Here is a 26,988-nt window from a genome sequence, read left to right on the forward strand (position 1 = left end):
CAGCTATTTAAGGTGGAGTATGTATGTTTGGAAAGTACATCAAGATACATTTACAGAAGGGCTAACAGAATCGTTTTTATCTTTGCTGCTTTTATTACGCGTTCTCTCTCGCTTTTCTCCCCTTCTCCTACCATTCCGCCTGCTTAACGCTTCGCCAATTTTTGTAATTTTAGGTGCAACGATGTTAACCGTTGAAATTTAGATTCGTTTCGTGACACAAAAAGTGTATATTAGACCACGTAACTGTTATAAATTTTAAAATACAAATTGCAGTCTTACAACTATTTCCCAATTTGTATCATACAAAATCTAGTTTAAAACTTATTATTAATTAAAAAAAAAAATCCTAATCAAAATGCTTTTTTCAATAAAAAAAAAAATATTTGATTTGTATTTTAAAAGTAACAAATAGCATTATTCCGTTAGAAATAAAAGTTAAGATAAAAGTCACTGAAGGTTTTCTTTCGTAGTGATCATAAAATCTTGCATAAAAAGTCGTGTTCATTCCAGATTAGCAAACTATTTTATCTTAAATGACATAAGTGCAAACACATAATAAACATAAGAAAACTGGTTGTATATTTAGCATTGTATAGCAATTAATTTTTACTTACAGTTTCCGTTGTTTTTTCAAGTCGTATTCCATTTTGCCACCAAGTAATTACTGCAGGCGGTCTGGATCCAGCACTTTGACATAAAAGATCATATCTTCGTCCAGCAGAGAGAGGCTGATGAGCCCCCAACAATCGGATGTTTAAGGGCGAAACTACAAAGATATATTAATATAATTTATGTTTTGTTTATTAGGTTACCGTTAATCTGGTCTAATGAGATCGTGAGGTGGTTCAAAATGAGGCCTAGCTGGGGCCATCACACGGATCTGCGTATAGTGGCATCCCTTACGCCAGAGTACCGAAATAATCAGTCTTGGACAGCCAGCGGGTGTTCGCGAAGAAGCAACACTGACGATGCGCTTGTGGTGCCGCCTTATATAAGGAGCTCACACACTCCCATCCCTACAGGCTACCTACACACATCCCAACCCCCCACACCCACCTCACACCGGCCCTGACTAAGTGTGTTACTTGAGCCGTCCCGAGAGTTAGCCTGTGGGGGAGCCCTTTATACAAATTATCCCAGTCGCTAACGGAGAGCTCAGGGACTTTGTAGGGACTTCTCGTGGGAAGAAGATGTATAAAAAGCAAATAAATAACAAAATAAACAAAAAAAAACAAAATGACTGCGGCACTCACCCAAACGCTAACTGGGAGCCATCCCAAGCATAGGAAGGCAGCAGCACAAAGGCCTGGCCAAACCAGTTCTAAAGCAGGTTTACCTGTACGATGGAACCCGAAGGGGTCCCATCCCGAATCTGGAGTGGGTGGTAAGGAAACTCCCGAGGCTGACAGCTTGGAGAGGCAGCTAAGCAATACTGCGGCTACCCGACCTACTGGTAAAGCGGAGGGGATGACTTGCCGTCGACATGCGCACAAGCCAAATGCTACACCTAAGCCGAAAAGAGGAGGTCAGGGCACATACTCGGTCGGTAACATGCGAGCACGGAGGCCAGCCCATCAGCCGACTGGCTGAAAAAGGTGGAGTGGGCCCTGGCTGAGTTTCCAGAGTTTACCTCGGAGCAAAAGAAGGCTCCTCAAGCAAAATGGCAGCGCTCGCAGGAGACGCCTGTACCGGTTACAAAGCGCTCCAGAGTCATGCCCAACGTCTCCTTTGCGCTGATTGCCAAGGAGAAAACGCTGATCGGCGTCTTCGACAAAGGCAGCGTAGTTGGGAGAATACCTCATATGGATACCTCAATGAAAGTGGGTGGAAGGCCGATCGCTGCTTTGAGATCCTCGACAAAGACCCAGGGCCACCGCCAGTCTGCAAGGTCATGGGCAATACCAAAATAATTGCCTGTGAAGACGAGCGCTCCGAGAAGCTGTACAAGGCTGCAGTGGCGCAGGTCGGAGAGGTCTACGCTGTGCCGCAGCTCGTAGCAGTTGACTGGAGCGCGGTGCCCAGTATACCAAGGGCCAGAGTAAGGGTGCCAGCTACCTTCAAGGAGACAGAGCGCATCCTCAAGATGTTACAGAGGTGCAATCCAAGCCTACCGAACTCTGACTGAAAGGTAGAGACGACACAAGGGCCGACTAACCAAACTGTGCTCGTACTCAACAAAGAATCGCTATCTACGATAGAGGCAGCTAAAGGCGAGCTGAATTTGGGCTTCAGCTCGGTCACCACAAAGGTGTATATGTCGGACGCAGCGGCCGTGGCGCCTCCTTTCGACAACCCAGGCGAGAAAGACGTCGCTGCGGAGATCAAAGCGCCTGATAACGAGCCGGAGCCAGACCAAGAAGGCTTCTCTTCGGAAAGGGAACCCATGCTCGAATTCGAGTCCATGTGCCGGGAGGGGGTCTTGTCTGAGACCCGGTCGCCGACAAAACAGTGGTGGGAAACCTTGAAGATAGTTATAAAGATACTTAAAATATATCTCCTCCCCTGTAAAGCAGCATCTACTGACCTATTACTGCTAATATGCTTCTGCAAAGACAAAAACCAACTAATAGGTTGCGATGCCAACGCTTAGTACATTTGGTATTGGGGAGCTCGGACACAATTGTAAGGGCTGAGTTACTTTTCAGCTTCATCCATAACTAAAATCTATTTATTTTTAATGACCCCATTCTCATAATTACAAATCGACAGGAGGCTATCGACTTCACCTTACTGTCACACAAATTGCTAGACATAGTCAAAAGTTGGAAAGTCCTACAGGATTATTCTTTTTCGAACCACAGGTACATCGAGACGATATTATCCCATGAGACTCCAAAACCTAAAGACTATATCAACCACAGAAAAGCCAACTGGGACAAATATAGCACAACCCTGGGGAAAACTTGTCCCTCCCAAAGCCCTTACATGACCGAACACGATGGACGACATAACACGTTTACGGAGGCATGCAACAAAGCCTTCAAGACAGCAACCCTCCAAACACACCAAAGGGGAAAAAGAAGCCCCTTTGGTGGTCAAAACAAATAAATATGCTATGCAAAAGCTGCAGGACTCTCATCAATAGAACCACAAAATATACTCAGATACTCATTGGTTACTCATTACTCATACTATAAAACCAGTCTACACTATAAAACCAGTCTACCTCCTGGCAAAAATGTTGCTCCGAAATTGAGGAACGAAATTGGTGGTACGTGTGCCAACTCCAGTGAGGAGTCCCTACACATTCTACTTGATACGCATTTCCCTGGATGTACAGCATCGAGCCACCACGTCTCGCTAGAGAGGGATCGGTAACCTCGATGGATCACATCCTTACAAAACGGAACATAAGCTGGGCAGTAAATAGCTTCAACCCGGCCAGGTAATACCGGTCCAACTTTAGAAGACCGGGGATACGGCCAGTAACTGGGTAAAATGTATCTTCAGATACTATCAGATACTGGTGGCATGTACAATACCACAAGCTTGGCTTAAGGCTAGGATAGTCTTCATGCCTAAAGCAGGTAAAGCCTCACTCTCAACCCCGAAAGACTTTAGACCAATCAGTATCGTCTTTCCTACTCAAAACCTTTGAGAGACTTATCGGGCTACAACTTCGGACAACCATAAGTCCTTAGTGGTACGTGAAGTAATCTCGAGTGTAGAAAAATCTGTGCATCTCAAAGAATACTCACTAATAGCTTTTCTCGATATCGAGGGAGCCTTTAATAACGTTGTACCGGACGCCATTACAGAAGACCTCACTGACCTTGGGGTGGACCGTTACTTGGTGATGCTCATTGATGAATAGTTCATATTCAAGACGGTGACATCATCGATGGGATCGTCCGCCCAGTAAAGGTATGTCAACAGAGGCACCCCGCAAGGTGGTGTTCTGTCTCCTCTTCTGTGGAACATAGCAGTCAACAAGGTTCTATGTGACCTGGACGACGTTGCAATTATTTTCTCGGTAAAATACCCCCAAACACTGTGCGACTTAATATCCGCAAAGCTCGCGCAATTGTCGGAATGGACAGTATCGCGCGGCCTGGGAGTAAAGCCGTCAAAAACGGAACTCGTATTATTCACGAATAAATACAAGGACCGCCCTCAACCCACCAATATTATATGGATGCAGGCTCTCCTTTAGCGACGGTGCCAGTTATTTAGGGTTGGTAATTGACAAGCAGCTTAACTGGAACCTGAATGTCAAAAAGAGAGTGAAGAAGGTAACGACTGCACTCTACACATGTAAAAAAGCTATCGGGCTAAGATGGGGTATGAATCCAAGCATAGTCCAATGGATATATCTAGCTATACTTAAACCAAGACTACTCTACAGAGTTACGGTGGGCCGGCCGGTCGTATCAAAAAGGGCGATCACCAAGCAACTGGGCAAAGTTCAGCGAACTTTCGCCCTATGCATCAGCGAAGCTCTTCGCACTACCCCAAATGATGCGCTAAATACCTTCCAATGCCTCCAGAGCGTTGACCTGGAAGGAAAGGAACGGGCAGAAGCGCAGCAATACGTCTAGAGACTCAAGTCAATAGGTGACCCAGTGCATAGGTCACTCAGCCATATTAAACAATAGCAATATCGTCCCTTCAAGAACGGACTACCAAGTTCCAAAAGAGTACACAGTTACTCCCTTCAACCCAATCATCCCCCACAGAGACAAATGGCTCGAGGGATTCCCAGGCCCAGATGGGGCCATAAACATCATCACGGATGGATCTAAGCTGGACGACAGAGTCGGAGGCGAAAATCTACTCTGAACAGTTAAACATAAGGAATTCCTTCAGGCTCCCATATCATTGCAGCGTCTTTCAAGCGGAAGTTATAGCAATCAGGGAGGCTCTAAACTTTCAACAAGCGGTTGCCGTTACAGCAATACAAGCGACTAACAGACGATAATTGGCAAATAGTGCCACGTTGTCGAATAACTATGCTAACATGGCCGACCATATATATGAAGCTCTGAGCTCTGCAAACTTGGCAGGAAAAGTTGCAGCGCAGTCAATCGTTACCTCACAGAGCTCATTCGCGTGTTCTACAGCAAATACCAAAAACCAACAATGCAGCTACTGCACTGCGAAAGACCAATTGTTGACAGATAGTCCATTTGGTCGGCTGGCAGTAATGCAAAGGTTCGAATTCGCAAAAACTGCATCTTGGAAACAGCATGGAACTTACTAAAAGAATCCTTCGATCAGTTGGAGAAGATTAGCATACCTCGATTTTTGCATACTGATACCATGTCACCGATTCAACTCCATTCCGACGCAACCACGAGAGCTTATGGAGCCTTCGTCTATATCCGTAGAAAGACTGCAGAAGGTTTCGAGGTCTCCTTGTTGAAAGTGGCGCCGCTCAAGACGAAAATGCATCCACGGCTTGAGTTATGTGCGCTCAACTTCTCGCAGATCTCTAATCGCTGCAAGGTTCCAAGGTCCACAACGAGTGAACTGCAACAACGCAACGAGTTCGTCGGAGTAGGTCGCCTTTTCAGCGAGCTGCGGAACAAGATCAAGGCGGAAGCCTTCATACCGCCTCGAGCACCGCACATGGGCGGACTTTGGGAGGCCAGTGTAAAGTCTGCAAAGGGCCTACTCCTACGGGCAGTCGGCAGCGCTCTCCTCACCGAAGAGGAGCTGGAGACCGTGCTGGTCGGAATCGAGGCGGTCCGGAAGTCGCGCCCGCTAGGACCTCTAAGCCCAGACCCAAACGACGGAAGCGTGCTGACTACCGGGCACCTGCTGACAGGCGAGCGACATCGCACCTCCAGCACCAGGAGTATCTCAGCTGCTTAAAGCGATGGCGGCTTGTCTGGTCAGACAGGAAAATGTTCTGGCAGCGATGATCCCGGGACTATGAGCTGGGCTTGCTGGGCTTAAGATAATTTGTTGAAATCGAATGCACGCAACCTTTTCAGCTCTTTTCCGAATTTACAAAAAAAATATAATTATTTGCAGCCACCTAAGTCTTCGGTTTTCTTTTTTATATTTAGAAAAACTCTTTAGTATCTATATTAATAAAATGTAAATCAAGAATATAATTTTTGCACTTCAAGCAGCTTTACCTCTGAAAAAAACATTGAAACAACAACCGTTCTTAAACTTAATTCACTTAAAACAAAGTGGAGCCCCGATTCTATAAGGAAAAGTTAGGTTCGTACCGTATGAAAAAAAATTCGACTTTTTCCATAGTGTACTTATCGCAATCGAAAAAATATATTTTGAAAAAACTTACAGTTCATATCAATTTGAACAACAGCTTCAACGATTGGTGCACGAGGATGGCTCACTGCTCTGCATGTAAGTCGAGAGTTAAGGTCTTTTCTTCCAAGCGATGTCAAAGATATTACACATTCGATCATTTTTCCTCCTTCTGAATGAAAAACATCGCAAGGCATTTCCACACCATCTCGATACCAACTAATTGTAGGAACTGGGTAGCCTAAAATATTAAAATTTTGTTAGCAAGTGCATTTTCTATATTTCTCGAGTCTGTGTAATTTTAATATAAAATGTTCAAAGGATTTAATACTAAGCTGATTTTAATAATCAACATATCTTATGACATTTAAAAATTTGTCGTACAAGAAATACAGAAGCTTACATAAATACGAACAGAGCATTAATTTGTTAGTTTTGGCTGAGATCAAATGCAATAACGAGCTTTACACTTATGAGCATATAATTAGTTAAAATGTCGGAGTTAGATAATGAGTTTAAAAGGTAATCAAATATCAAATCAATCAAGTGAGTGTACAAGCTGTAATTAATAATTCGAGTTGAGTTTTTCAATTAAAATACTATTATCATTATTCTCGCTCGAAAATATCATGAATTATCTATTCCCCCTTATTATTAATATTTTTTTTGTTTTTCACAATTTTCCATATTTGTATATTTTATAGATAGATTATAGATCTATTTTGTTATAATAATCCTTGTTGTTTGAAATGAATTGCTTGTGGAATTTTATTTAGAAGTCATGCATAGATCGATGTGGGGCAATAGACCATGACAAAATCATGGGATGGGAATTTGGGTGATCCTGGTTGGGTTGGAAATGGCTGTTGCAAAAAAGTCAGCACAGCTGAGAGTTAGGTCTGATAGACATTGCTAGGATGCTAGTTTCCCTTTTCCTTGATAAATTTTGCCGTCACCTCGTTCTTTTTGGTCCATCGAAGCGAACACGTAACGGGCACACCTACTACTACTTCGCTGGAGCCAGCGAGTGGACCCTTTCTATCGTAAGATCTACCAAAAGATCTACGGAATCCTAGGCGTCTGAACGTAAAACCCGATTCCCTATCTGGAGTTAGATGGGAGGCACGGACAACCAGTTATGTAATTCCAAAGCAAAATCACATCTTGTCAATCAAATCTATGTCACTATTCTTACAATTAGTTCACTAATTAGTAATTAATAATAAGTCAATGAAAGGTTTGACGATTTTCGAATGGTGTATCTATACATTTGTGTATGATTCAATTCAAACTTTGATTTTTAAATTTAGTCATTCTAGGTCAGTAGAATCGGCGTCGTTTGTCTCTTAAGATTAGTTCTTACCTCCAACTACTTGACATTTTAAGATCACAATGTCGCCTTCACTATATGGGCCTACCACTGTAGATCGCTCAACGTTGTCATTATCTCGAATAATTACTTGCTTAGGCGGAGCTAATAAAAAAAGAGTAGAAAATATTAAAATATGATTAATTACACTTTGAAAAGGGTATCGAACAGCTAATATTTATAAATATAATGGCTATCGCTGTAGACTGGAGTAGAGGGAGGGGACTCGCACGGCCTGGTATGTTTGGTCAACGTTCGTGGGAGTGGCGTTGTAGCGAACGCTTTTAGGTTCGTTTCCATATTATATTAAGTGTTACAGCGGTATAGTAAATCCATACTATTGTTCGTCATTTGTATTGCCCATTGTAAGAGGTAGTCTTGTTTTAATAATTTTGGATTAAATATACCGAGCCTGGTTAATTGCATACCTAGTTCCATATCTTCGATATATTCTGTGAAATGTTGTAGATTGAATATCAAAATTTCTATTTGTTGATTCCTGTCTTTTTCTTCATTTAGTTTGTTTATGACGTTTATTCCGCTATTTACTGCATCTATTACTAAATTTAGTTCATTCATTTGAGTGCTGTGGCTGGCTAAATTTTCTATTTTTTGTTCCAAATCGACTTTATCTTCCTGATCTAGTGTTCCAAAAAGATATTTGTAGGCTGATCCTACTATATTGATTAGGCCTCTTTTATTTCTTTTGGTTATTTTTAGCCCGTTCATTATCAGGAAGATGAGGATTTTAACTGTGTTGAAGTTCGCTGATTCCATTAACTTCCTCAGTTTCTCTGGAATTATTATATTTGATGTTTTGGATTAGTTTTTAATAATCCGGGTAATAGTATTTTCCCCTAAACCAATTGACGGTTTTCTCTATCCCTGGGTGGAGTAAGCCTTTATGATTTTTTAACATGGTTTCTTTAAGTTCAGCGTAATTTTGAATATCTAGAAGTTTTGTGCTTGATTTGACAGCTTTGGTTATATTATTAGCATTAATGATTTCTAAATAGGCTTTTTGGAATGGAGGAAAATCTATTTCGTTATGGAAATATAATGCGCTCTTTTTGGTGCATAGATATTCCTTTATTAAATCCTTCCCTAAGGTGTTAGTCATTTCTTTATACGTAATCTTGATGATTAGCTTGTGAAAGTAACGAATTGTTTCTACCTTATCTTCATTGCCTTTTATTAACTCGATTTGCCCATTGTAATAGTTAATCGGTCTTTCCGTGATGGCAATGTGATTGAGATTGTCTTCCTGTGCGCTATGTACAGTTGCAAGGAGATTTTCATTAATCTTTACCCTTGATAAGGCATCCGCTACATGATTTTCTTTGCCTGGTAGATATTTTATTTTAAAGTCGAACTCATTCAGTTTTATTTTCCATCTTTGTAATTTCATATTTGGCTCCTTGAGGTTGTTCAACCAAATCAAGGGTTTATGATCGCTTTGTATCTCGAATGTTCTACCGAACAGGTATGAACGGAAATACTTGGTTGCCCATACGATCGCCAATAATTCCTTTTCGATGGCTGAATAGTTTATTTCGTGTTCGTTTAGGGTTCTGCTAGCGTAGCAGATCGGTTTGTGTTCTTGTGACAAAACCGCTCCCAATGCTATATTACTAGCGTCGGTTGTTGCCGTGAACATTTTGTCGAAGTCTGGGAATGCAAGGATAGGGTCTGAGGTGATGAGTACTTTTAGTCTCTCAAATGCCTCGACGTACTTTTCTTCCTTGGGGTCTATGACAGCTCCTTTCTTTAGTTTGAGTGTCATGGGTTTTGCTATGTTTGCAAAATTAGGAATGAATTTCCTGTAGAACCCGCACAGACCTAAGAATGACTTTATTTGCTTAGTCGTTTCCGGTATTGGAAATTTGACGATGGCAGAGACCGGGATTACGTGATCACAGTAATTATAAATTACACAAGCTGACCATTACCGAAATATAGGTGTTAATTTTAAACGAAATCCTACCGACTGCGCCAGTTAAATATCCGCAACTCGAAATTAAGTTTTTGAAAAAGATTTTATTTTTACAACATCGGTGTTGCATTACATGAGGGAGCTAGGAATGTGATACTCCTTGATTTTATGACTAGCTCTGATTGGTCCTCATGAGTGGCATTATTCTACGAATCGATTTCCCGAGAGTGGCGTGATTCTGACTTTATGAATCAATGGGGTCCATTGTTTAACAAATTTGGGGCCCTAGCTTGGAGTGTGGGAAGAATCAGTTATTGATTCTTCAGTGGTGTCCTGTTACTTGTGTGGATGGAGTACTTGTGTGGATGGGGTGGATGAATTGGAAATAAACATAATGAGTATGGGACGTGGAGAATTATGGATATGTCACTATATATATCCATTGTGAAATATAAATCACTTAGTTTAATATAACTATAACGGACTATATTTGAATATTCAACATCATACAAAACATGCAATTCGATCAGAGATATATATGGTATTGCTGCAATACCATTGACCAAATATCGCATTTTTCAACTTTGACCTTAAGTCGGCGCCTCTAAGTATTGTTGAATCGGGCTAAAACTTTAGATTTTACTGTTTTATACCAAATGTAATATTTTTAATTGATTTAGACATTGATTTTCGCTCATTCAAATTTGCGCGAACCCCAATATACAAGTCCAAACGTAATATTGTTTTTAATACAAAATACTACTTACTAAATATTTTAACAACAAGATTACTTACATATGACGTTTAGCCTTACACGGCTGTTTATTGTTTGTGCCTTCAAGAAATCTACCCGGCATCTAAATGTTCCTGAGTCGGATGGTTGGGTGTTTTGGATTGAAAGTTTTCCAGGCTCCTTGTCAAAAATAAAATAAGCTCTATCTCCAAAGACAGCATCATCAGACCATCTTTTTGGTGCTTTGGAAACACCTGCGCGTATGTCAATACTTAAAAATATTAAAGAGTTGAACTGTTAGAGATAAACATAATGCATTTTATATGTGGATAAATAAAAACAATGATTTCATTTTAAAAAAAATATTTACGTACAAGTAAAATTTGGTACAGTCGTCGTATGATTTACAGTCAATGAATCACTTTATCGATAATAGATAATTCTTTAATACTTTAATGAAGGCAAGGCAAGTACAAAGTTTTTACTGCCACTCTGCGGATCACTAAAAACCATCTTACGATACCCAAACTCCCGATCTCGAGCCCGCACTCGTCACAACGAAACTCGTGAAGGAACTTCTGCTCCAACCTGCCTGAAACCGCAACGGTTGGAAGCAGTCCACCATGCACAGTTAACTAAAGCTTTTTGACGAACATCGGACAGAGGGCAGTGAAGAAGCCCTTACAGCACTAATAAAAGCTCACTTCCCAGGATGCACTGAGGTCATTGATACTATAAAGGAACACCTCAGGATAGAGTCGTGTCGCCCTTGATGTGGATGACCACATCAAGATATTTGACAGCAAGGACCCAAAAAAAACATATTATGCAAATGACATAAGCGTACTTATTAAGGGTTTATGTCCATCTACCCTCATCTTCTTCACCAAGGTACAGATATGGACCCACCGAAATCGACCAAACTAGGGTAATCCCAAAAACGCAAATCAAACACCTCGGCACAGTACTGGACACCCAATGTAGTGGAAAGGGTGAAGACGGCCACTATTACGCTTTATGCATCCAAGAAGATGCTCAGCAGCACATGGGGCTTGTCACCAGCTCTATTACACTGGATTGACATCTTGGAGCTGCGACGATCTCTAATTAATGGGGCCTTAGTATGGTGCCACGCTACCGAAAAGAAGACATACAATAAGCTTATAGACAAGATTCAGCGACAGGCTATGCTCTGAATTACAGGGGCGCTGAGGTCAAGCTCAACAAAAGCACTCGAACTGTAATTGGAATAGACCCCCTGGACATTCACGCTCGTCTGATTGCGGGAAAGGCAGCACAGCGCCTAATCGCATCAGAAAACATGTCGCCACAATGATACGTGCATAGTTTAATCGGTAGGGAAATGAAAAGATCTACTGAATTGTGGATGCCACAGATTTTCGCCCTTTGAGGAGGCGGAAGTAGGCGTGGCAAAGTTTTGAAATATTCTTGTAACAGTGACATATCACAGAAATCCGGATATAAAATGTCGTTGCTCTAGTTCTTATAGTCTTTGAGCACTAGGCGCTGATAGGGACGGACAGACGGACGGACACACAGACGGACACAATCGACTAGGCTATTGATACTGATCAAGAATATATATACTTTATGGGGTCGGAAACGATTCCTTCTGGACGTTACACACATCCACTTTTACCACAAATCTAATATACCCCAATACTCATTTTGAGTATCGGGTATAAAACTGGGTATAGGCAGATACCGATGGCCCGCTGTAAAGGAACTTCGACAATATGTAGGCATGGCCTGTTGGTACCGCAGATTTGTCCCCAACTTCGCAGCCGTAGTCCAACCGGGGAGAAGGGAAAGAGCGGGTCATCGCATACGGTAGACGAAAACTACTCCGCCATCGACAAGGAATGCCTAAACAGAGACTCCAACAGGTCCACGACGGTCCAGAAATCCCCGGACTATGAGAACGGGCACCATTACCGCAATCTAGGACACGGAGCTAACCACGACGAACCGACAGCAGGCCACCACGTCGTCCGGAAGACCATCCTGAGGACAGCGTAAGCTGCCAGAACTACAAGGCTACACAACACAAGCCCGGGGGCAGGATGATCACACGCAAGGCCGAAGAACCGTTCGCAACAATATGGGCCGATTTCGTAGATTTTGTCGCCTTGCAATACGGTTATTGGTACTCTTACTATCCCCTTCGACGGCCCCCAAATCAAGAGCTTTCCGTCACCAAATTGCGATTATCAACGACCTGAAGGAATTCCACGACAACGAGCTCGCCGAACCCACCGACCCGGCACAGAACGCTGACACCACGGAAGGCACGGCCAACAATGACCCAGATACGAAAGGAACAACGTAACACCAACATGAGACCCCGAACTCACGCCCCCCGAACTCCGTTGACGAGGCAAAGAACGCGGAGCGGCGCCACAATAATAAGACGAGGGCGCCGCGGAGTTCGCAAAACCCAGGCGAGCGACAAAAAAATAGCGACGCCGGCGAAGCACGAGTCCGGTGGCGCAAAATCCCCGAGACCATACGGACGGCACCGCCCACGATCACCAATTGAACAAATCCGTTGACAAGGCGAGACACAAGTGACGGCAGTCTGCAGAAGAAACACGATACCTAGATAAAGAGACCGCAACGCGGAGAAGGACGCAAAATAAGAACACGAAACGGGCGACGCACCGCCGAAAATAAGTCCCGCCCTCAATCCAAAGCAAGAAAAGATTTAGTGGAAGCTCCAAAACACACCCATGATGCGTCACAGAAAGAAGAAAGGGAGGAAGAAAAGCTAACTTCGTAAGTATGGACCCCGATAGACAATATACATAGCCCCTCCAGCCCTTATCGATCAGTACGCTTCCACCAAAGGAACGAAAGCTAGAACCCAGACAACTCGGCGTAACCAACACACAAACATAACCTCCGCCTGGACAAAGGAATGCAACGGTCACATTGAGCAACTATACCAACGCTAACTACATCCTGATCGTCGATGGAGATGACCTCATCTGGGACAACCCCGGATATCTGAGCCACACTACGAACATAACGTCCTACGAAAAATTCGTCGACAAAATCGAACACGCCACCGTAACTCAAGGTAAGCCGAATGGCCCACGTCCCTTCGCCATCATAAGCCTAGTGGAACTCTTCGTGGTGTCGAACGTCAGTGGGTCTCAAAACTCTACGTCCTACTACGCTTCTTGATAAGATTCCCTCAACCCAACCCAACGTCCTACTACAAGAAGCTGCTGATATATACAACATGCCAGCACCAAAACAAAATACAGGACTTCAGTGACGGAGATGTAGTAGCGGAATGCGGAACTCGGACCAGCGCAACATTCTGCGAAGAACAACGAACGACCATCTGCGCGCAACAGCCCGGATACCTGAACCCGATAACCATAGTCGATAACGGCACACTCATCACCAACGACGCCAACATAATCATCGTCGATGGCACAGCGGCCACCCAGAACGTCGTGGGAAAGTACCTCGTCACACATTCCAATCAGGTCTCGCTCAATGGGACCACTTGGGCGACTCCAAGAGGATGGCACAGGTGCCTGTCATAACACAAGTCAACGTAATGGACCACAGGGAGAAACTAAGTGAACCATTCCTGCGATAACTGAGCCTGGAGAATTGGAACCACATCGACAGCCTGCACGAATTGCTTACGGTAGAAAGCACCTCATCGTACGTACTCACGCTCACCACCAACCTCGCTCACTTGTGCCCACGACAAGCTGACCGTAGCAGCGGGCCAGACCCCAAATTCGCTAAATTCGTGGACCGACTACACACGCCTCCATTCCGACCAAGGCCGACGACGAGCACGGACAACAACGTCCGAAATCTGAGCGAACAAACAATCCCTCCTCGTGACAAGAGAAAAAGAAAAGGAGAGAGGAAAACGAACAAAAAAAGTAAAAAACAAAAACATAATCTGCACGACCGTGCATTTTTCACTTTAATAAGCAGGGCCGAACCCGTTCGAGAATAGACAGAGGATCCGATTACGCTCCGAGAAACCGCTGATGGAGACCCGGCGAGCAAGACCGCTGTGCGACGCCATCGCACCAGAAGCTTCCTTCCGCAATCTCATCAGAAAAATCCCGATTACAGACGCCCCCGATACCGAGAGCTCGAGTTCACAATGGATTCAGAAGACGAGACTTCACCCGAACCCAGAAGGTTTGAAGATTCGCGGGACAGCCCCTCGCCTTTCTCTCCCCTATGACCGCGAGACAGACCGCCGTTGCCCGCACGTCACCAATCGTGGGAGAACCCACCACCGTTCTATCGCGGCCCAGCCAAGTTCTGGCGAGAAAACCTGTGGTCGCCAACGCCACGGACTTCGCCAAAGCCCACAACCCCATGGTACTCTTCGACCTCCCAGGGTACGCAGAGTACCCAGACGAGGTCACGAAATCCGATGAATACTCGTAGACTCGCCTCCCGAGGCGACCGGAAAGAGTCTCCTCACCAACGAACATGCTGGATATTAGATTGGATAATAGCCCGACTGAATGGCAAACAAACACTGCTGGCCGCATCATACCGAACACCGCCAAAAATATGTCTTATTATTAATTTTATGTATATCACTCGTAGCCAAGAATGTATCCTATTATTATTACATACATATATTACTCAAAGAGCATCTGGTCTGATGGGCTGGTGAGGTGGCTCAAAGGCGGCCTAGCTAAGGCCACCGGACGGGTGGCAGGTTGTGATAGCGAACGACCTACCTACGCAGATAAGTCAGCTGCAAATAAGAGGGAAGAGAATAATCCCTAAACAGAGGGTGTTCGTGAAGTAGCAATACTGACGAAGCGCTTGGGGTCCCGCCTCTTATAAGTAGCTCACACACTCCTCTATCCCTACACATTACCTACCCACATTACCTACCCACATGGCAACCCCCACACTCACCTCACACTGGGACGTACTGAGTGTGCTATTCGACCCGCGCCGAGAGTCAGTCTGGCTGGGGGCCCGATATTAAAACTAGCCCAGTCGCCGTCACTACCTATTTCCTAATACTGATCAGTACTGCATGCGTTTTGTGCTCGGCAGTTCGAGCCCTGCCAAGGAGATTTTCCACGACAATAGCCCTGGTGGACAGGCGACCAAAAACGTTAGGCAAGCATCGGTCAAAGAAATAGCAAACACCTTGCCAGAGTTTGACCCAAGCGACTATAACGGCATCTCCGTTAACCAGTTCATCGATCGTGTCTACAAAGTAGTTGATGCTTACCAATGGGACGAGAAATTTGTATTGCTAGCGATTTATACACGGCTCAAGGGTCCCGCCAAAATGTGGTTCGACTCTTCGCCGGTTCTACACACCACGTGGAACAACTTCGCTGCAGCCATACAAGACGAGTTTGAATCTAACCCAGACGAGGCAGAAGTTCACTTTAATATGGCTAATGCAACCAGACGATCGAAGGAAACAGTGAAGGAGTACTGTTTCCGGATGTCCGCCCTTGGCGTGAGGTACAAACTTAGTGAAGCAGCTGTAATAAGATATATTCGATCAGGTCTACAGCATCGCGAATTGCAAAACAGTATTGCAGCAATGCACTTTTCGACTATGAAGCAGTTTCGTGATGCAGCTGAATCTTATTTCGTAAATAGAGGTCGGTCAATTGGGAACAAAAAGGAATTCTTATCAAAAGGCAACAACATCGAAACAAAACAGGACAACGGTGTAAAGCCAATAAAACCGAAGAAAGTTCAGAAGTGCTACAATTGTGGAGAAGTGGGGCATTTCGCTAATTCATGCCCCCAATTAAAATTGCCAAGCTAAAAATGTATTGCGTTTGGGCGCCTCGAATCAAGACAACATATTTACCAGGCAAATCTACATAAAGTCGTGCATCTATAGCGCCAGTCAGTTGCCCAACAAATCAACGCTGATCGCCAAAGGTGCTCTATGAAAATACGAGGCATTTGTGGCGGTTCTTGTATCCTTACCGAAGCAATGGTTGTGGATATGGACATCGATCGAAAAATCATTACAGCCAAAGTATTCGTAGCAGACGACGATCTCTTGCAGGAGGACCTCCTGCTGGGACAGGACGTCATCATTAGTGCTCTTCTATCGCTTAAGTTTGAGCCAGGCGACACGGAAGTTAAATGAGCAGTTCATCAGTCGGTAGCTCTTGAAAACGACATCATAGCTAACCAACTTCTTGTTAATTTTCAGATCGATCAAGAAAGAAACCAAATGCGCAGCTTGCTGGAGAATTTTGCCAATGTTTTTTCTACAGGATTGCAAGGCATAGGCAAAACAAACATCGTTCAAGCCATCATCGTTGAGAGTGGCCAGGTGGTTTCTTAATCGCCATACCGAGTTGCCGAGCCAAAGAAGGAAATTGTGAACAGAATGGTCGACGAGCTGTTGGATTACGACATTATCACCTCATCCACATCAGAGTACGCCAGCCCGGTGGTACTCATCAAGAAACCAAACGGTAGTGATCGACTCTGTGTTGATTACCGCCGCCTGAACAAGCTGATCAAGAAGGAAAATTTCCCAGTACCAAATATTGAGGAGCGTCTGCAGGAGGCAAAGCGGTTTAAATACTTTTCGTCACTAGACCTCAACAGCGGGTATTATCAGATTGAAGTAGCACCCGAAAGTAGAAAGTTTACTGCATTTATCACCACGGATGGACTATATGAGTTCAAGCGACTGCCGTTTCGGCTAAAGACTGCACCTGCTGTTTTCAATCGACTCATGGCAGAATTGCAAAAGCGAGTGCAGAAAGGCGACATGATACATTACATGGACGACATCTTAATTGGTAGTCAGACGTTTGACGAGATGTATGAGAAGCTTGCGCGAATCCTTCAAGTATTGCAGGAGTTCGGATTAACTCTAAATCTGAAGAAGTGTGAATTGTATAAGCAATCAATTACATTCCTGGGTCATCGGATACACGCTGACGGCATCAGTCCTGGAGAGATTAAGACGAATGCCATTTTATTGTTCCCGACGACGAGCAATGTTACCGAAGTACGACAGTTTTTAGGCCTCAGCGGATACTTCAGGAAATTTATTGCTGGATATGCCATTATTTCGGAGCCCTTGCGTACCCTATTGCGCAAAGACCAGAAATTTAGGTGGGAACTGCCCCAGCAGGATGCTTTTGCGGAGTTAAAAAGATGCTTGATAAGGAATCCTGTTGTCGTTAGCTACCGCCTAGATGCTGATCATGAACTACATACGTATGCCAATGCCGTTGGTTTAGCCGGGGTATTGCTGCAAAAGGAGGCGGATGAAATGAAGCCAATTGCTTATTATAGCCGAGCAACTACCAAACCAGAGAAAAACTACCACAGTTACGAGCTAGAAGCTCTTGCCGTCGTCGAGTCGTTGGAGCGATTCAAATACTACATCTATGGTAAGCGAATCAAAGTTGTTACCGATTGTAATGCCCAGAAAACATAAATGGAGAAGCGAGATCTGATACCCCGAATTGCAAGATGGTGGTTGCGTATTCAAGAATTTGCGATAGACGTTATTCATCGAGCTGGAACACAGATGAGTCCCGTTGACGCGCTAAGTCGAGCTCCATTTGAGGATAAACATGAGATGGAAACAGCATGCATAAAAATTTCAAAGACCATCATCGACTGATTGGTTATTCACTATACAATTACAAGATGCGTAAATCCAGAAAATTGAAGCTGATATGAAAATCGATAAGAGATCTGAGAACGACGAGTATTTGATTGAGCACGATCGCCTTTTTCGCAAATATGACAGCAAGCTGTTATGGGTTGTGCCGAAGCAGTTAAGATATTCTATATTCTACACGAATGTCACGACAAGTCCGGGCACATGAGCACAGATAAAACAATTATTCTGATTCTAAAGTTGTTTTGATTTCCCCGAATGCGCAACTTCGTTAAGAGCTACATAAAGTCATGTGTGGGCTGTGCACTATATAAGATACCAGGAGGACGTCAGGAAGGCCAGTACCCTTATAATGACATCAAGCCGATGCCTTTTTCGACCGTACACATGGACCACATGGGACCTTTTTCAAGGAGTTCAAAACGGAATGATTATATTCTTGTTATTGTCGACGCATTTACTAAATTCACCATAGTGCGAGCGGTAACAAGTACAGCAACTAAACAAGTCATTGATACGCTGCAGGACGTAACCAGCTATTCGGAAATGCCAAACCGAATCATCACCGATCGTGGTACCGCTCTTACGTCGATGGATTTTGGAAACTATTGTAAATCGAATAATATAAAGCATGTACTCAATGCAGTAAGGATACCAAGAGCTAACGGTCATGCAGAAAGAACGAACCGGATTATTTTATCAATGCTTCTACCTTCAAAGGAAAATGAAAAACGATGGGACGACCAAATACGATCAATCCAGTGGAGCATCAACACCATGGTAAATATCACTACTAAATGCTCTCCATTTCAGTTATTGTATGGCTACGAGCCACGTGATATCCTTAAAAAGACCTTGACGAGCGTGATCCGAGATCAGGATCCGAAAATGATGACAGATGCCGAGTTAGAGAAGCTACGAGCAGATGCTGCGACGACAGTCAACGATCATAGGGCGGCAGTTAAGAAACGTTATGATGCCAGACATTCCAAGCCAACCACATATAGCCTGGGTGACCTTGTCAGCATAGAGATCATCATCGATAGATTGTCACGCCGGAAAAACAACACGAAAAGAATTAACAATTAAGAATTAATCACCTATACATATTCCTGCTCTTATACCAATAAAAACTACAATAATACTCGAAAAGCCATCCCTTCACAATATGCAATAATTAAATTCTGCCAATATGAATTGATAAAACATCATGCGCGTACGAATTACGTCGAATTGTTAGAGTTAACTCAATGTTATCGTTTTTGAATCCCTGGACAAATGCACCATGCACGCGGGATGACTAAGACGATTTGTACCTTACGGTACCTACGGAGACCGCAACTCTACATTTATACCCGATACTTAGTCAGTATAGCTACATTAAACGACAAAGAGTGCGTGCGATAATTTGGCTGTAATAATAATCCGATCTGATTCGGATTCGGCAAGATTCGGCAATCTAGTAGATATGGCCATTCTCTATGATTGTGCGTTTTTAATTTTCCCCTACTTCAAAATTGTGGTTGCCACAGATTTTCGTCTTTTGTGTAGGCGGAAGGCGGTGGGGCGAAATTTTGAAGCACACTGGTAGCAGTGAGCTCTCTACAGTGAGCAAAAAGAAATACATTTGTAACAGTGAGTTCTGCAGTAAAAAAATACAAATAGTTTTGTAACAGTGAGAGCGCCACAGTCAGTTCTAATAATCCCTGAGATCTTTTTTCGTCCTTTGCGTGGGCGGAAAGGGGTGCGCCAAAGTTTTGAAATAAACTTGTGCATCTTCGATATCATAGAATATGAGAAAAAATTAAATTGTTTTCTTGATGCTGGCTATAATAATGATACGATCCAATTCAGATTCTGCAGTCTAAAAGATATGGTCATTCTCTACGATTCTGCTTTCGTGATTTTTCGTTTTCTCGTATCTTTAAAATTGTGGATGCCACACATTCTCGTCCTTTGTGGGAGCGGAAGTGGGCGGGGCGAAGTTTTGAAATATTCTTGTAGCAGTGACATATCACAGAAGTCTGGATCCAAAACATCGTTGCTCTAGCTCCTATATTCTTTAAGTACTAGGCGCTAATAGGGACGGACAGACGGACGGACGGACAGACAGACAGGGCTCAATCGACTCGGCTATTGATGCTGATCAAGAATATATCTACTTTATGGGGTCGGAAACGATTCCTTCTGGACGTTACACACATCCACTTTTACCACAAATCTAATATACCGGAATACTCTTTTTGAGTATCGGGTATAAAAAGACCATTTGGAAAATTTCATGAAGATTACTTCAAAACTGACTAGAGCGACTATAAATATGGTATTTATGCTATAGGTGATATATACAATTTATTTACCTGTAAATGGGTGTTCCCTTATCATCTCTGTACCATAAAACCAACACAGGCTCATCTCCGTCATAAGTAGTTATATTGCATGGAAGGAATATATTTTCTCCAACCAAAGATTCGATTTGGTGAACTGGTACTAGAAGTATACGAGGTGGTAATTGTATAGAATTCAAATTTGTTGGAAATCTAATTTTGTTACTATTGTTTACTAGCTGTTACAAAATTTTTAAATGAATAAAACCTTTTTTTGTTTTAGGTTATGTACAAGTATATTTTTTTGTTATATAATATTGCATAGTATAGTGGCCGAACAATATACAAAGGTTCGAGAAATGTTCTGAACAAAGGGCTGTATCACTCTTTACTCGAATCTTGTAGTTAATTTTGTCAATTTGTCATTATCGGCATATTCGCCATAATACGCCAAACAGTTAAGCGGTGCCTTTATTATATTCGTTCACGTATAACTATCTGGATTTCAAAACGGACGAGGACTAAAGTTTTTGTGGCACTAATGGAGGACGATGCACGAGGCAGGCCCTAGAGTCGTCATATTTGAATAAGATGCGGGGATAACTGAATTTTCATGCAGTTTTCACAAAAATAAATCCGAAATGCTAAAAAAGGATAAAAACCTGAAAAAAAAAAGTTTTCCTTTGGACCATTTTAAGAGGTATTCACCTCATTTGCATTTACTTGTAACAATATAGAATAATTTAATTACTATCTAGCCACACAAGATATTTTTTGAATGTTTTGTTATTTTCAGTTCGTAACATTTGTAGTAAAAACTCGGCGTTTTCGTGATTTTTGATATTTTTTGCGTTCCGTTTAAATGTTATTATTCGGTTGTTATGTATGTGCAGAGTTCGGAAATAATTCTCAAGCCTTTAAGTGTCAAAAAAAACGAGTGGGAACGTTGTGAGCAACTCTCCTCCACCAGACGGCGCTAATATTGAGCGACACGACAAAGAGTACGTGCGAGGGAGATAGAAAATCAGTCAGAGCGTGTCGTCGGGCGTTGCGTAGCCACTATAAATTGATTTGTTCCTTTTGGCTATAAAAATGATCCGATCTGATCCAGATTCGACAGTCTGGTAGATATGGTCATTCTCTATGATTGTGTGTTCTTAATTTTCTCGTATCCTGAAAATTGTGGATGCCTCAGACTTTGATTCTTTGTGGGGGCGGAAGGCTGTGAGGCCATATTTTTAAATAAACTTGTAACAGTGAGAACTAACAGAAGTTTAACTTTAAAATTTTGGATGCTACAGATTTTCGTCCTTTGTGGAGGCAGAAGAGGGCGGCGAATGGCTGCATCTTGCAAGAGGCGATGCAATTACTGCCCCGTCAAGTGGCCCGTCTGAAACCAGCAGAAGGCTGTTACGCGAGCATGCAGGAAAGATATCTGCTAGACTAATATTCGATGAAAATTAGCACTAAACTTACTAAGTCAACTAGGCATGCATTCAAAATACAAATACCACTACAATTATTAATTACTAGAAAGGTGTGTGAGGATTAGTAATTTAATAAGAGGAAGAGAATTAGTGGTGGACATAATATGGTAGAGGGAATTATAATCCGAGCATTAGACCCTAAACGGTTCATACAAGGAATAATTCGATCTACAAAGTGGAAGAAGGAAGGAAGGAGGAAGTGGAGTGGAAGTCTAATAGGAATCATGAAGTTTTTGCGGCACAGCAGATCAGGGCTGTCTATGTCACCCCTGATCAAGTTGTGCATAAAAATCACATCAAGCATTTTTCTAGGGTCAACTAAGGATGGGAGGTTTACTAATAGCAGTCTACTAGAGTAAGATGGGAGTCTCATACCCGCATCCCAATTAAGGCCCAATTAAGGAGCAAAGAATAAAAAGTTTTTCTGTACTGATTCTATACGGTCCTGGTGTACTTTGTACTGACGTCACCATACACAGGAGCCGTATTCTAAGATCGGACGAACTAGCGAGGTATAAAGAGTCTTTGTTAAATTCGTCAAATTTCTTTGACCACCTCTTTATAAACCCAAGCATGGCCTTATTTACCAATGTAAATGTAAAAATGTGTTCAGAAAACTATTGCTTGGCGTCTAATATAGCACCGAGATCATCTACCATGGTAATTCTCTCAAGAGAACCACCAAATAGGGTATAGGGAGCCAACAAAGGGCTAGAACGATGAAATGTCATTACTTTGCATTTCGAGGCATTAAGGTGTAACAAGTTTGCACAACACCATGACTGAAAGTTATTGAGATCGGATTGCAAGCGAGAATGAAATGCAATGTCCTTATACTGGACACAGAGTTTATCATCATCCGCATACATAATTACATAAGGGCAAGTCATTAATAATGAGTGTGAAGAGTAAAAGAGTAAGGGGCCTAGATGTCTGCCCTGTGGTACTCCCGAAGAAACCTTGACTGGTGAAGAGAATGAGGTTTTTAAGAGGACTCTTTGAGACCTGGAACAAAGGTAGCTAGAAATCCATCTCAGGAGGTTATGCGGAAACCCTAAAAGTCAAGCTTATGTGCTAGAAGGGAATGGTTGACAGATTCAAATGCTTTACTAAGGTCGGTATAAATAACAACCGTCTGTAAGTTAACTTGAAAAAATTTAATAATGAAAGAGGTAAACTCGCCGAGTTTGATCGCCGCTTTATAAATCCATGCTGAGTTGGAGATATAATTGACTTGCAGATATGTTGTAAGTGCGGAGTTAAAAACATCTTAAACATATTGCGAATAGCTAATAACTTTGCTAGCCCCGGTGAATATACCGGGTTATCTAGTCGAAGATCATGAAGTAAAGAACATTCATTTAACAAGGGACTGAAAATGCCGTTGACCTCGGTAAACCGTATGGGTACGGATGACCAGAGTAGCTTTCCTCAGAATAGGTGGTTTGGAAAAATTGGGCAAAAAGATCGGGAATGGCCTGATCATTATTTGCCGACGTATTACAAAATGATAGCGAGTATGCGGATGTTATACGCTTACTGTTTACGAAGCAGTAAAACTGTTTAGGGTCCTGAGAAAAAAGGATCCTGCATCGAGATAGCATTGTACATTAAGAACTGAAAAGTTTGACCGAGCTATTACATAGCGAGAGTGAGTAGTAGGAGAACCAACTTGAAATTTTTCATAAAACCTTGATTTTAAGTTTTTTAGACTGGATAACTCTTTGATAAACCAAGAGGGTTTTCCATATCTAATCGGACAAGAAAGCGGGACACAAGAATCAAAAAATGTGCCCAGAGCATTGAAGAAAATGTTTGTGCCTTTTGACATCAGTGCACAAGTACGTAGCGGACCAATAAAAATCCCTAATGAGGTTATTAAGCTTCGCAAATTCGGCTTTACGAAAGGAGCGGAAACGTTCAGGTAGTCTACTCGACCGATCCAATACAGTTGGTATTATATCTACCGACACTTCGACAGTAGGATGGTAGGCGTCTTCAGGTATAGTGAGCGGAAGGGCTCGGCTTAACAACACTATGGTCGGATCCGATACAAAGCACAGATCACGCAATCGACCCAAGGAATTTTTCACATGATTGACTTGAGACAGGGACAGGTCAAGCAAGCCGTCAACAAAGTCATGTCGAGACATGGGCACTAGGATACTAGACCCGTTTACCGAAGACCAAACAGTTCCTGGCAAGTTTAAGTCACCACGAAATTTCATACGATCTTTATCTGATAGCGAGGAAGACACAGCGGTTAAAGCGGACAAGTGCTGCTCATAAATTGAGATATTGAATTGAGATTGAAATATACGAGCAAGTAATGAATAGCGAAAGCGGGAAGAATCAGTTTTACACACAGGAATTCCAGTTCCTGTTGAAATTAGATTGTAAAGTGTACCGACGTGAAATTAGACTCCACTGCAATCAGAACCTCTCCTGCACGTCGAGACGAACGGTCCTTTCTAAAAGTTGTGTACCGACCGCCAAGAACTCGAAACTAAGAATTTCCGGCTTTAATCAGTTTTCGGTAAACACAATAACGTGGGAAGCAAATGCAACACTATCCTGGAAAATAATGCTAACATTCTGATAGCTTACAAAAAGAGGAGTTAGTTTTTTAGAAGGGTGAAAGCAGGGCAGGAAGATGACCATGGCACATTGGGATGATTTGTAAGAGTTGGAGGGGACCTATTCTGACCTTGTTGTTTCGTAAATATACAGCATAATACAAAATTCCATAATTTTTTCAACAGCTTGTTTTGAAATTAAAACGACTTCAGAAAGTGCGCGATTTAAGATCACGACATCTTAGATGACACATGTGTGGTTTTAAAATGTCTGAGCATGTTTATTGAAATTTAAATTGCTGTCTTTTAAATTTTAACAGCTGTCTTTACCCAAATGTTCTGTTACGAGCATGTTACGAGCACAAGCCGATCTTTTACGCTCAACTTTGTGCTAATGCGATAAGCTGCGTAGCTGTTAGCACGAAAACGAAAAGTGCTGTTGCCCTAAAAAATTATTTCAGAGCCAAAATTAGAGTTGGGCTAAAAAATAAATATTTATATATAAGCTTGAGAATCATAATTTGGCTGGTTTAAAACACCTGTACGTGTTGGTGAACATCGCTTATAGTTCTTTGACATTGGACTTTGCTAAATTTGCTGCGAAGAACGAGATTGTATGAGAGACAAAACGCAAAATTAATTTTCGTATACGTCTCCAGACGCGTCTGCCGCTTATCAGTCGAATAACGGAGGCGCTTTTTGTGACAAAATCTAGAATGGACTTGAATCTGATGGAATATGTATATTAATCCCGATCAGCGGTGGCTTTTTATTTCAGAGCAGTCGAATAGTAGTAATAGTGTCAGACTATGTATATATGTATGTATGTACACATGTATGTAATCTTATGATTTATGTAACTTATTCAATATATTCCTGCAGTCCGTCTATACTCTTTCCACACATTCCGTTATATACATGCATACATACATACATGTATTTACATGAATCAAAAATTGTACGATACCCTTTTCGAATGTTTAAAATAAGCAGTCTCACATTTTAGCACCATTTAATCTAGCCCGTGAACATCTACATATGTACATATGTATTTATATTCTACAATATAGATTTTTATCTCAGACTTACCATCTTTGCTTCCAATGTTGTATCTTATTTGTTGAAATGTTAATATTAACAGTAGTAATAGATCCATTTTGTATACCATTCTGGGTTCTTTGGATTAAACATTTATATTTGTAGCTTTGGGTCTTTTGTTGTTTATTAATCCTACACTAGAACTTTAAATAAATTCCATTTACATGATTTATTCCACTGTTATCAACATCATTTTTTTACAGATAAGGACACTTATATACACGTACAGAAACATACATATGGATGTACACATGTACATTTATATTTATACGTGAACAACTAGTTTAGATGCACGGAATGTATGTATGTACATAAGTAAATGCTTATGTAGATAAACTACACAGTTAAAATATTTATTTTACTTAATACATGTATGTATGTACATATGTACATACATAAATAAGTGCATATCGTTTCACACTGAAAATTATTACCTCTTGAGCTATTTGGTTATTTTGAGTTTTGTATGCATTCTTTTTGAAATTGTTCCCAATTTTAATTTCTGGAAAACATTTCGCCTTTTTTAATATAAACATTTACATAAAAGTGTATATAGCACGAGAATAGTTCAAATAAATAAAATACATATTATATTATTTTAACTGAGACTAAAGCTGAAACTATATTCCAATGTCAGAAAGTTATTTTAGTTCTTTTCAAACCGCGAAGGGAAACTAAACATGTAAATTCTCAATAGCATTACACCTGCAAGCGAGGACCAAAAAGCTTGACAGTTGGCGCACGCGCCAAAGTTGAGCTTTTGATGTAAGCGTTGCAACATGACCCTTGTACTATGTACATACATATATACATCGGTATATGTACATACATATGTATGCTTATGATATGTTCACTGAAAATATTGTTTGAATAGAAATAGTAGTCATCATAGGATATCGAGATATCAAGATACACATATGTATGTATATATGCATATACATACATGTACATATGTACATACATTTTCTTGATCGGCGTCAATAAACGAGTCGATATACATACATATGTATGTACATACATACATACACATAGCCTCTTATCCATCTTTTTGTCAATCTGTTCGTCTGTATAAACTTCTCTGTAAGAGCTAGAGCAAACTAATTTGGTGTGCAGACTTTTCTGATATCACACTGTTACAAGAGTATTTAAAAAAAATATGTGTATGAATATACATATACATAAATTGCTTTCGGTTGGGCCAAATAAAATAGAAGTAACGAATTTATTTGGTCAATGCGAAATTTATTGTTCCTTGATCGGAAGTTTTAGAGAATCTATGTACATATGTACATACATATATCTACAAAAAAGTAAATCTTGATATTAACCCAAGGGCAGACGATTAACCAATCTGCTGACGCGGCTTATGCGCGGGCGGTATATTGCGCAGCAGCCCCGAGTTTCTGGGCTAGCGGAACGTTACCCGCAGCCGCACCCGCACTTGCCACTAGCTCTTCGAATTAACTAAGTCTTCTTTGCACACTGAGCACATCCCTGGTGTAACGGTGGTATTTTTTTTAAAGATGTGAAACCCCGATTGACACTGGCACCGACCCCCATCTACCAACCGACAAAAAGCAGCTTATGAG

General features: G+C 41.9%; 1 protein-coding gene across 5 annotated transcripts in view; it reads right to left on the minus strand.

Annotated features, from left to right (window-relative positions):
• Positions 1-26,860, minus strand: part of LOC108154150 (hemicentin-1) — a 78,124-nt gene extending 51,264 nt beyond the window's left edge. The window contains exons 1-8 of one of the 5 annotated variants that reach the window (XM_033389152.1): positions 26,728-26,860; positions 25,834-25,901; positions 25,391-25,542; positions 20,272-20,401; positions 10,317-10,525; positions 7,583-7,693; positions 6,254-6,460; positions 615-766 (exon numbers count right to left, since the gene is read on the minus strand). In XM_033389152.1, coding sequence (XP_033245043.1) covers positions 615-766; positions 6,254-6,460; positions 7,583-7,693; positions 10,317-10,525; positions 20,272-20,401; positions 25,391-25,469 — 888 coding nt within the window. In that variant the 5' untranslated portion in view covers positions 25,470-25,542; positions 25,834-25,901; positions 26,728-26,860. Of the gene's footprint in view, positions 1-614; positions 767-6,253; positions 6,461-7,582; positions 7,694-10,316; positions 10,526-20,271; positions 20,402-25,390; positions 25,543-25,833; positions 26,042-26,727 lie in introns of those variants that run through there. The other 4 variants (XM_033389153.1, XM_033389151.1, XM_033389154.1 and 1 more) reach the window with 4 other exon arrangements.
• Between the last annotated feature and the right edge of the window lie 128 nt (positions 26,861-26,988).

The sequence above is a fragment of the Drosophila miranda genome, chromosome 2 (genome assembly GCF_003369915.1).
Source record: "Drosophila miranda strain MSH22 chromosome 2, D.miranda_PacBio2.1, whole genome shotgun sequence".
In the NCBI taxonomy this organism is placed as follows: Eukaryota; Metazoa; Arthropoda; class Insecta; order Diptera; family Drosophilidae; genus Drosophila; species Drosophila miranda.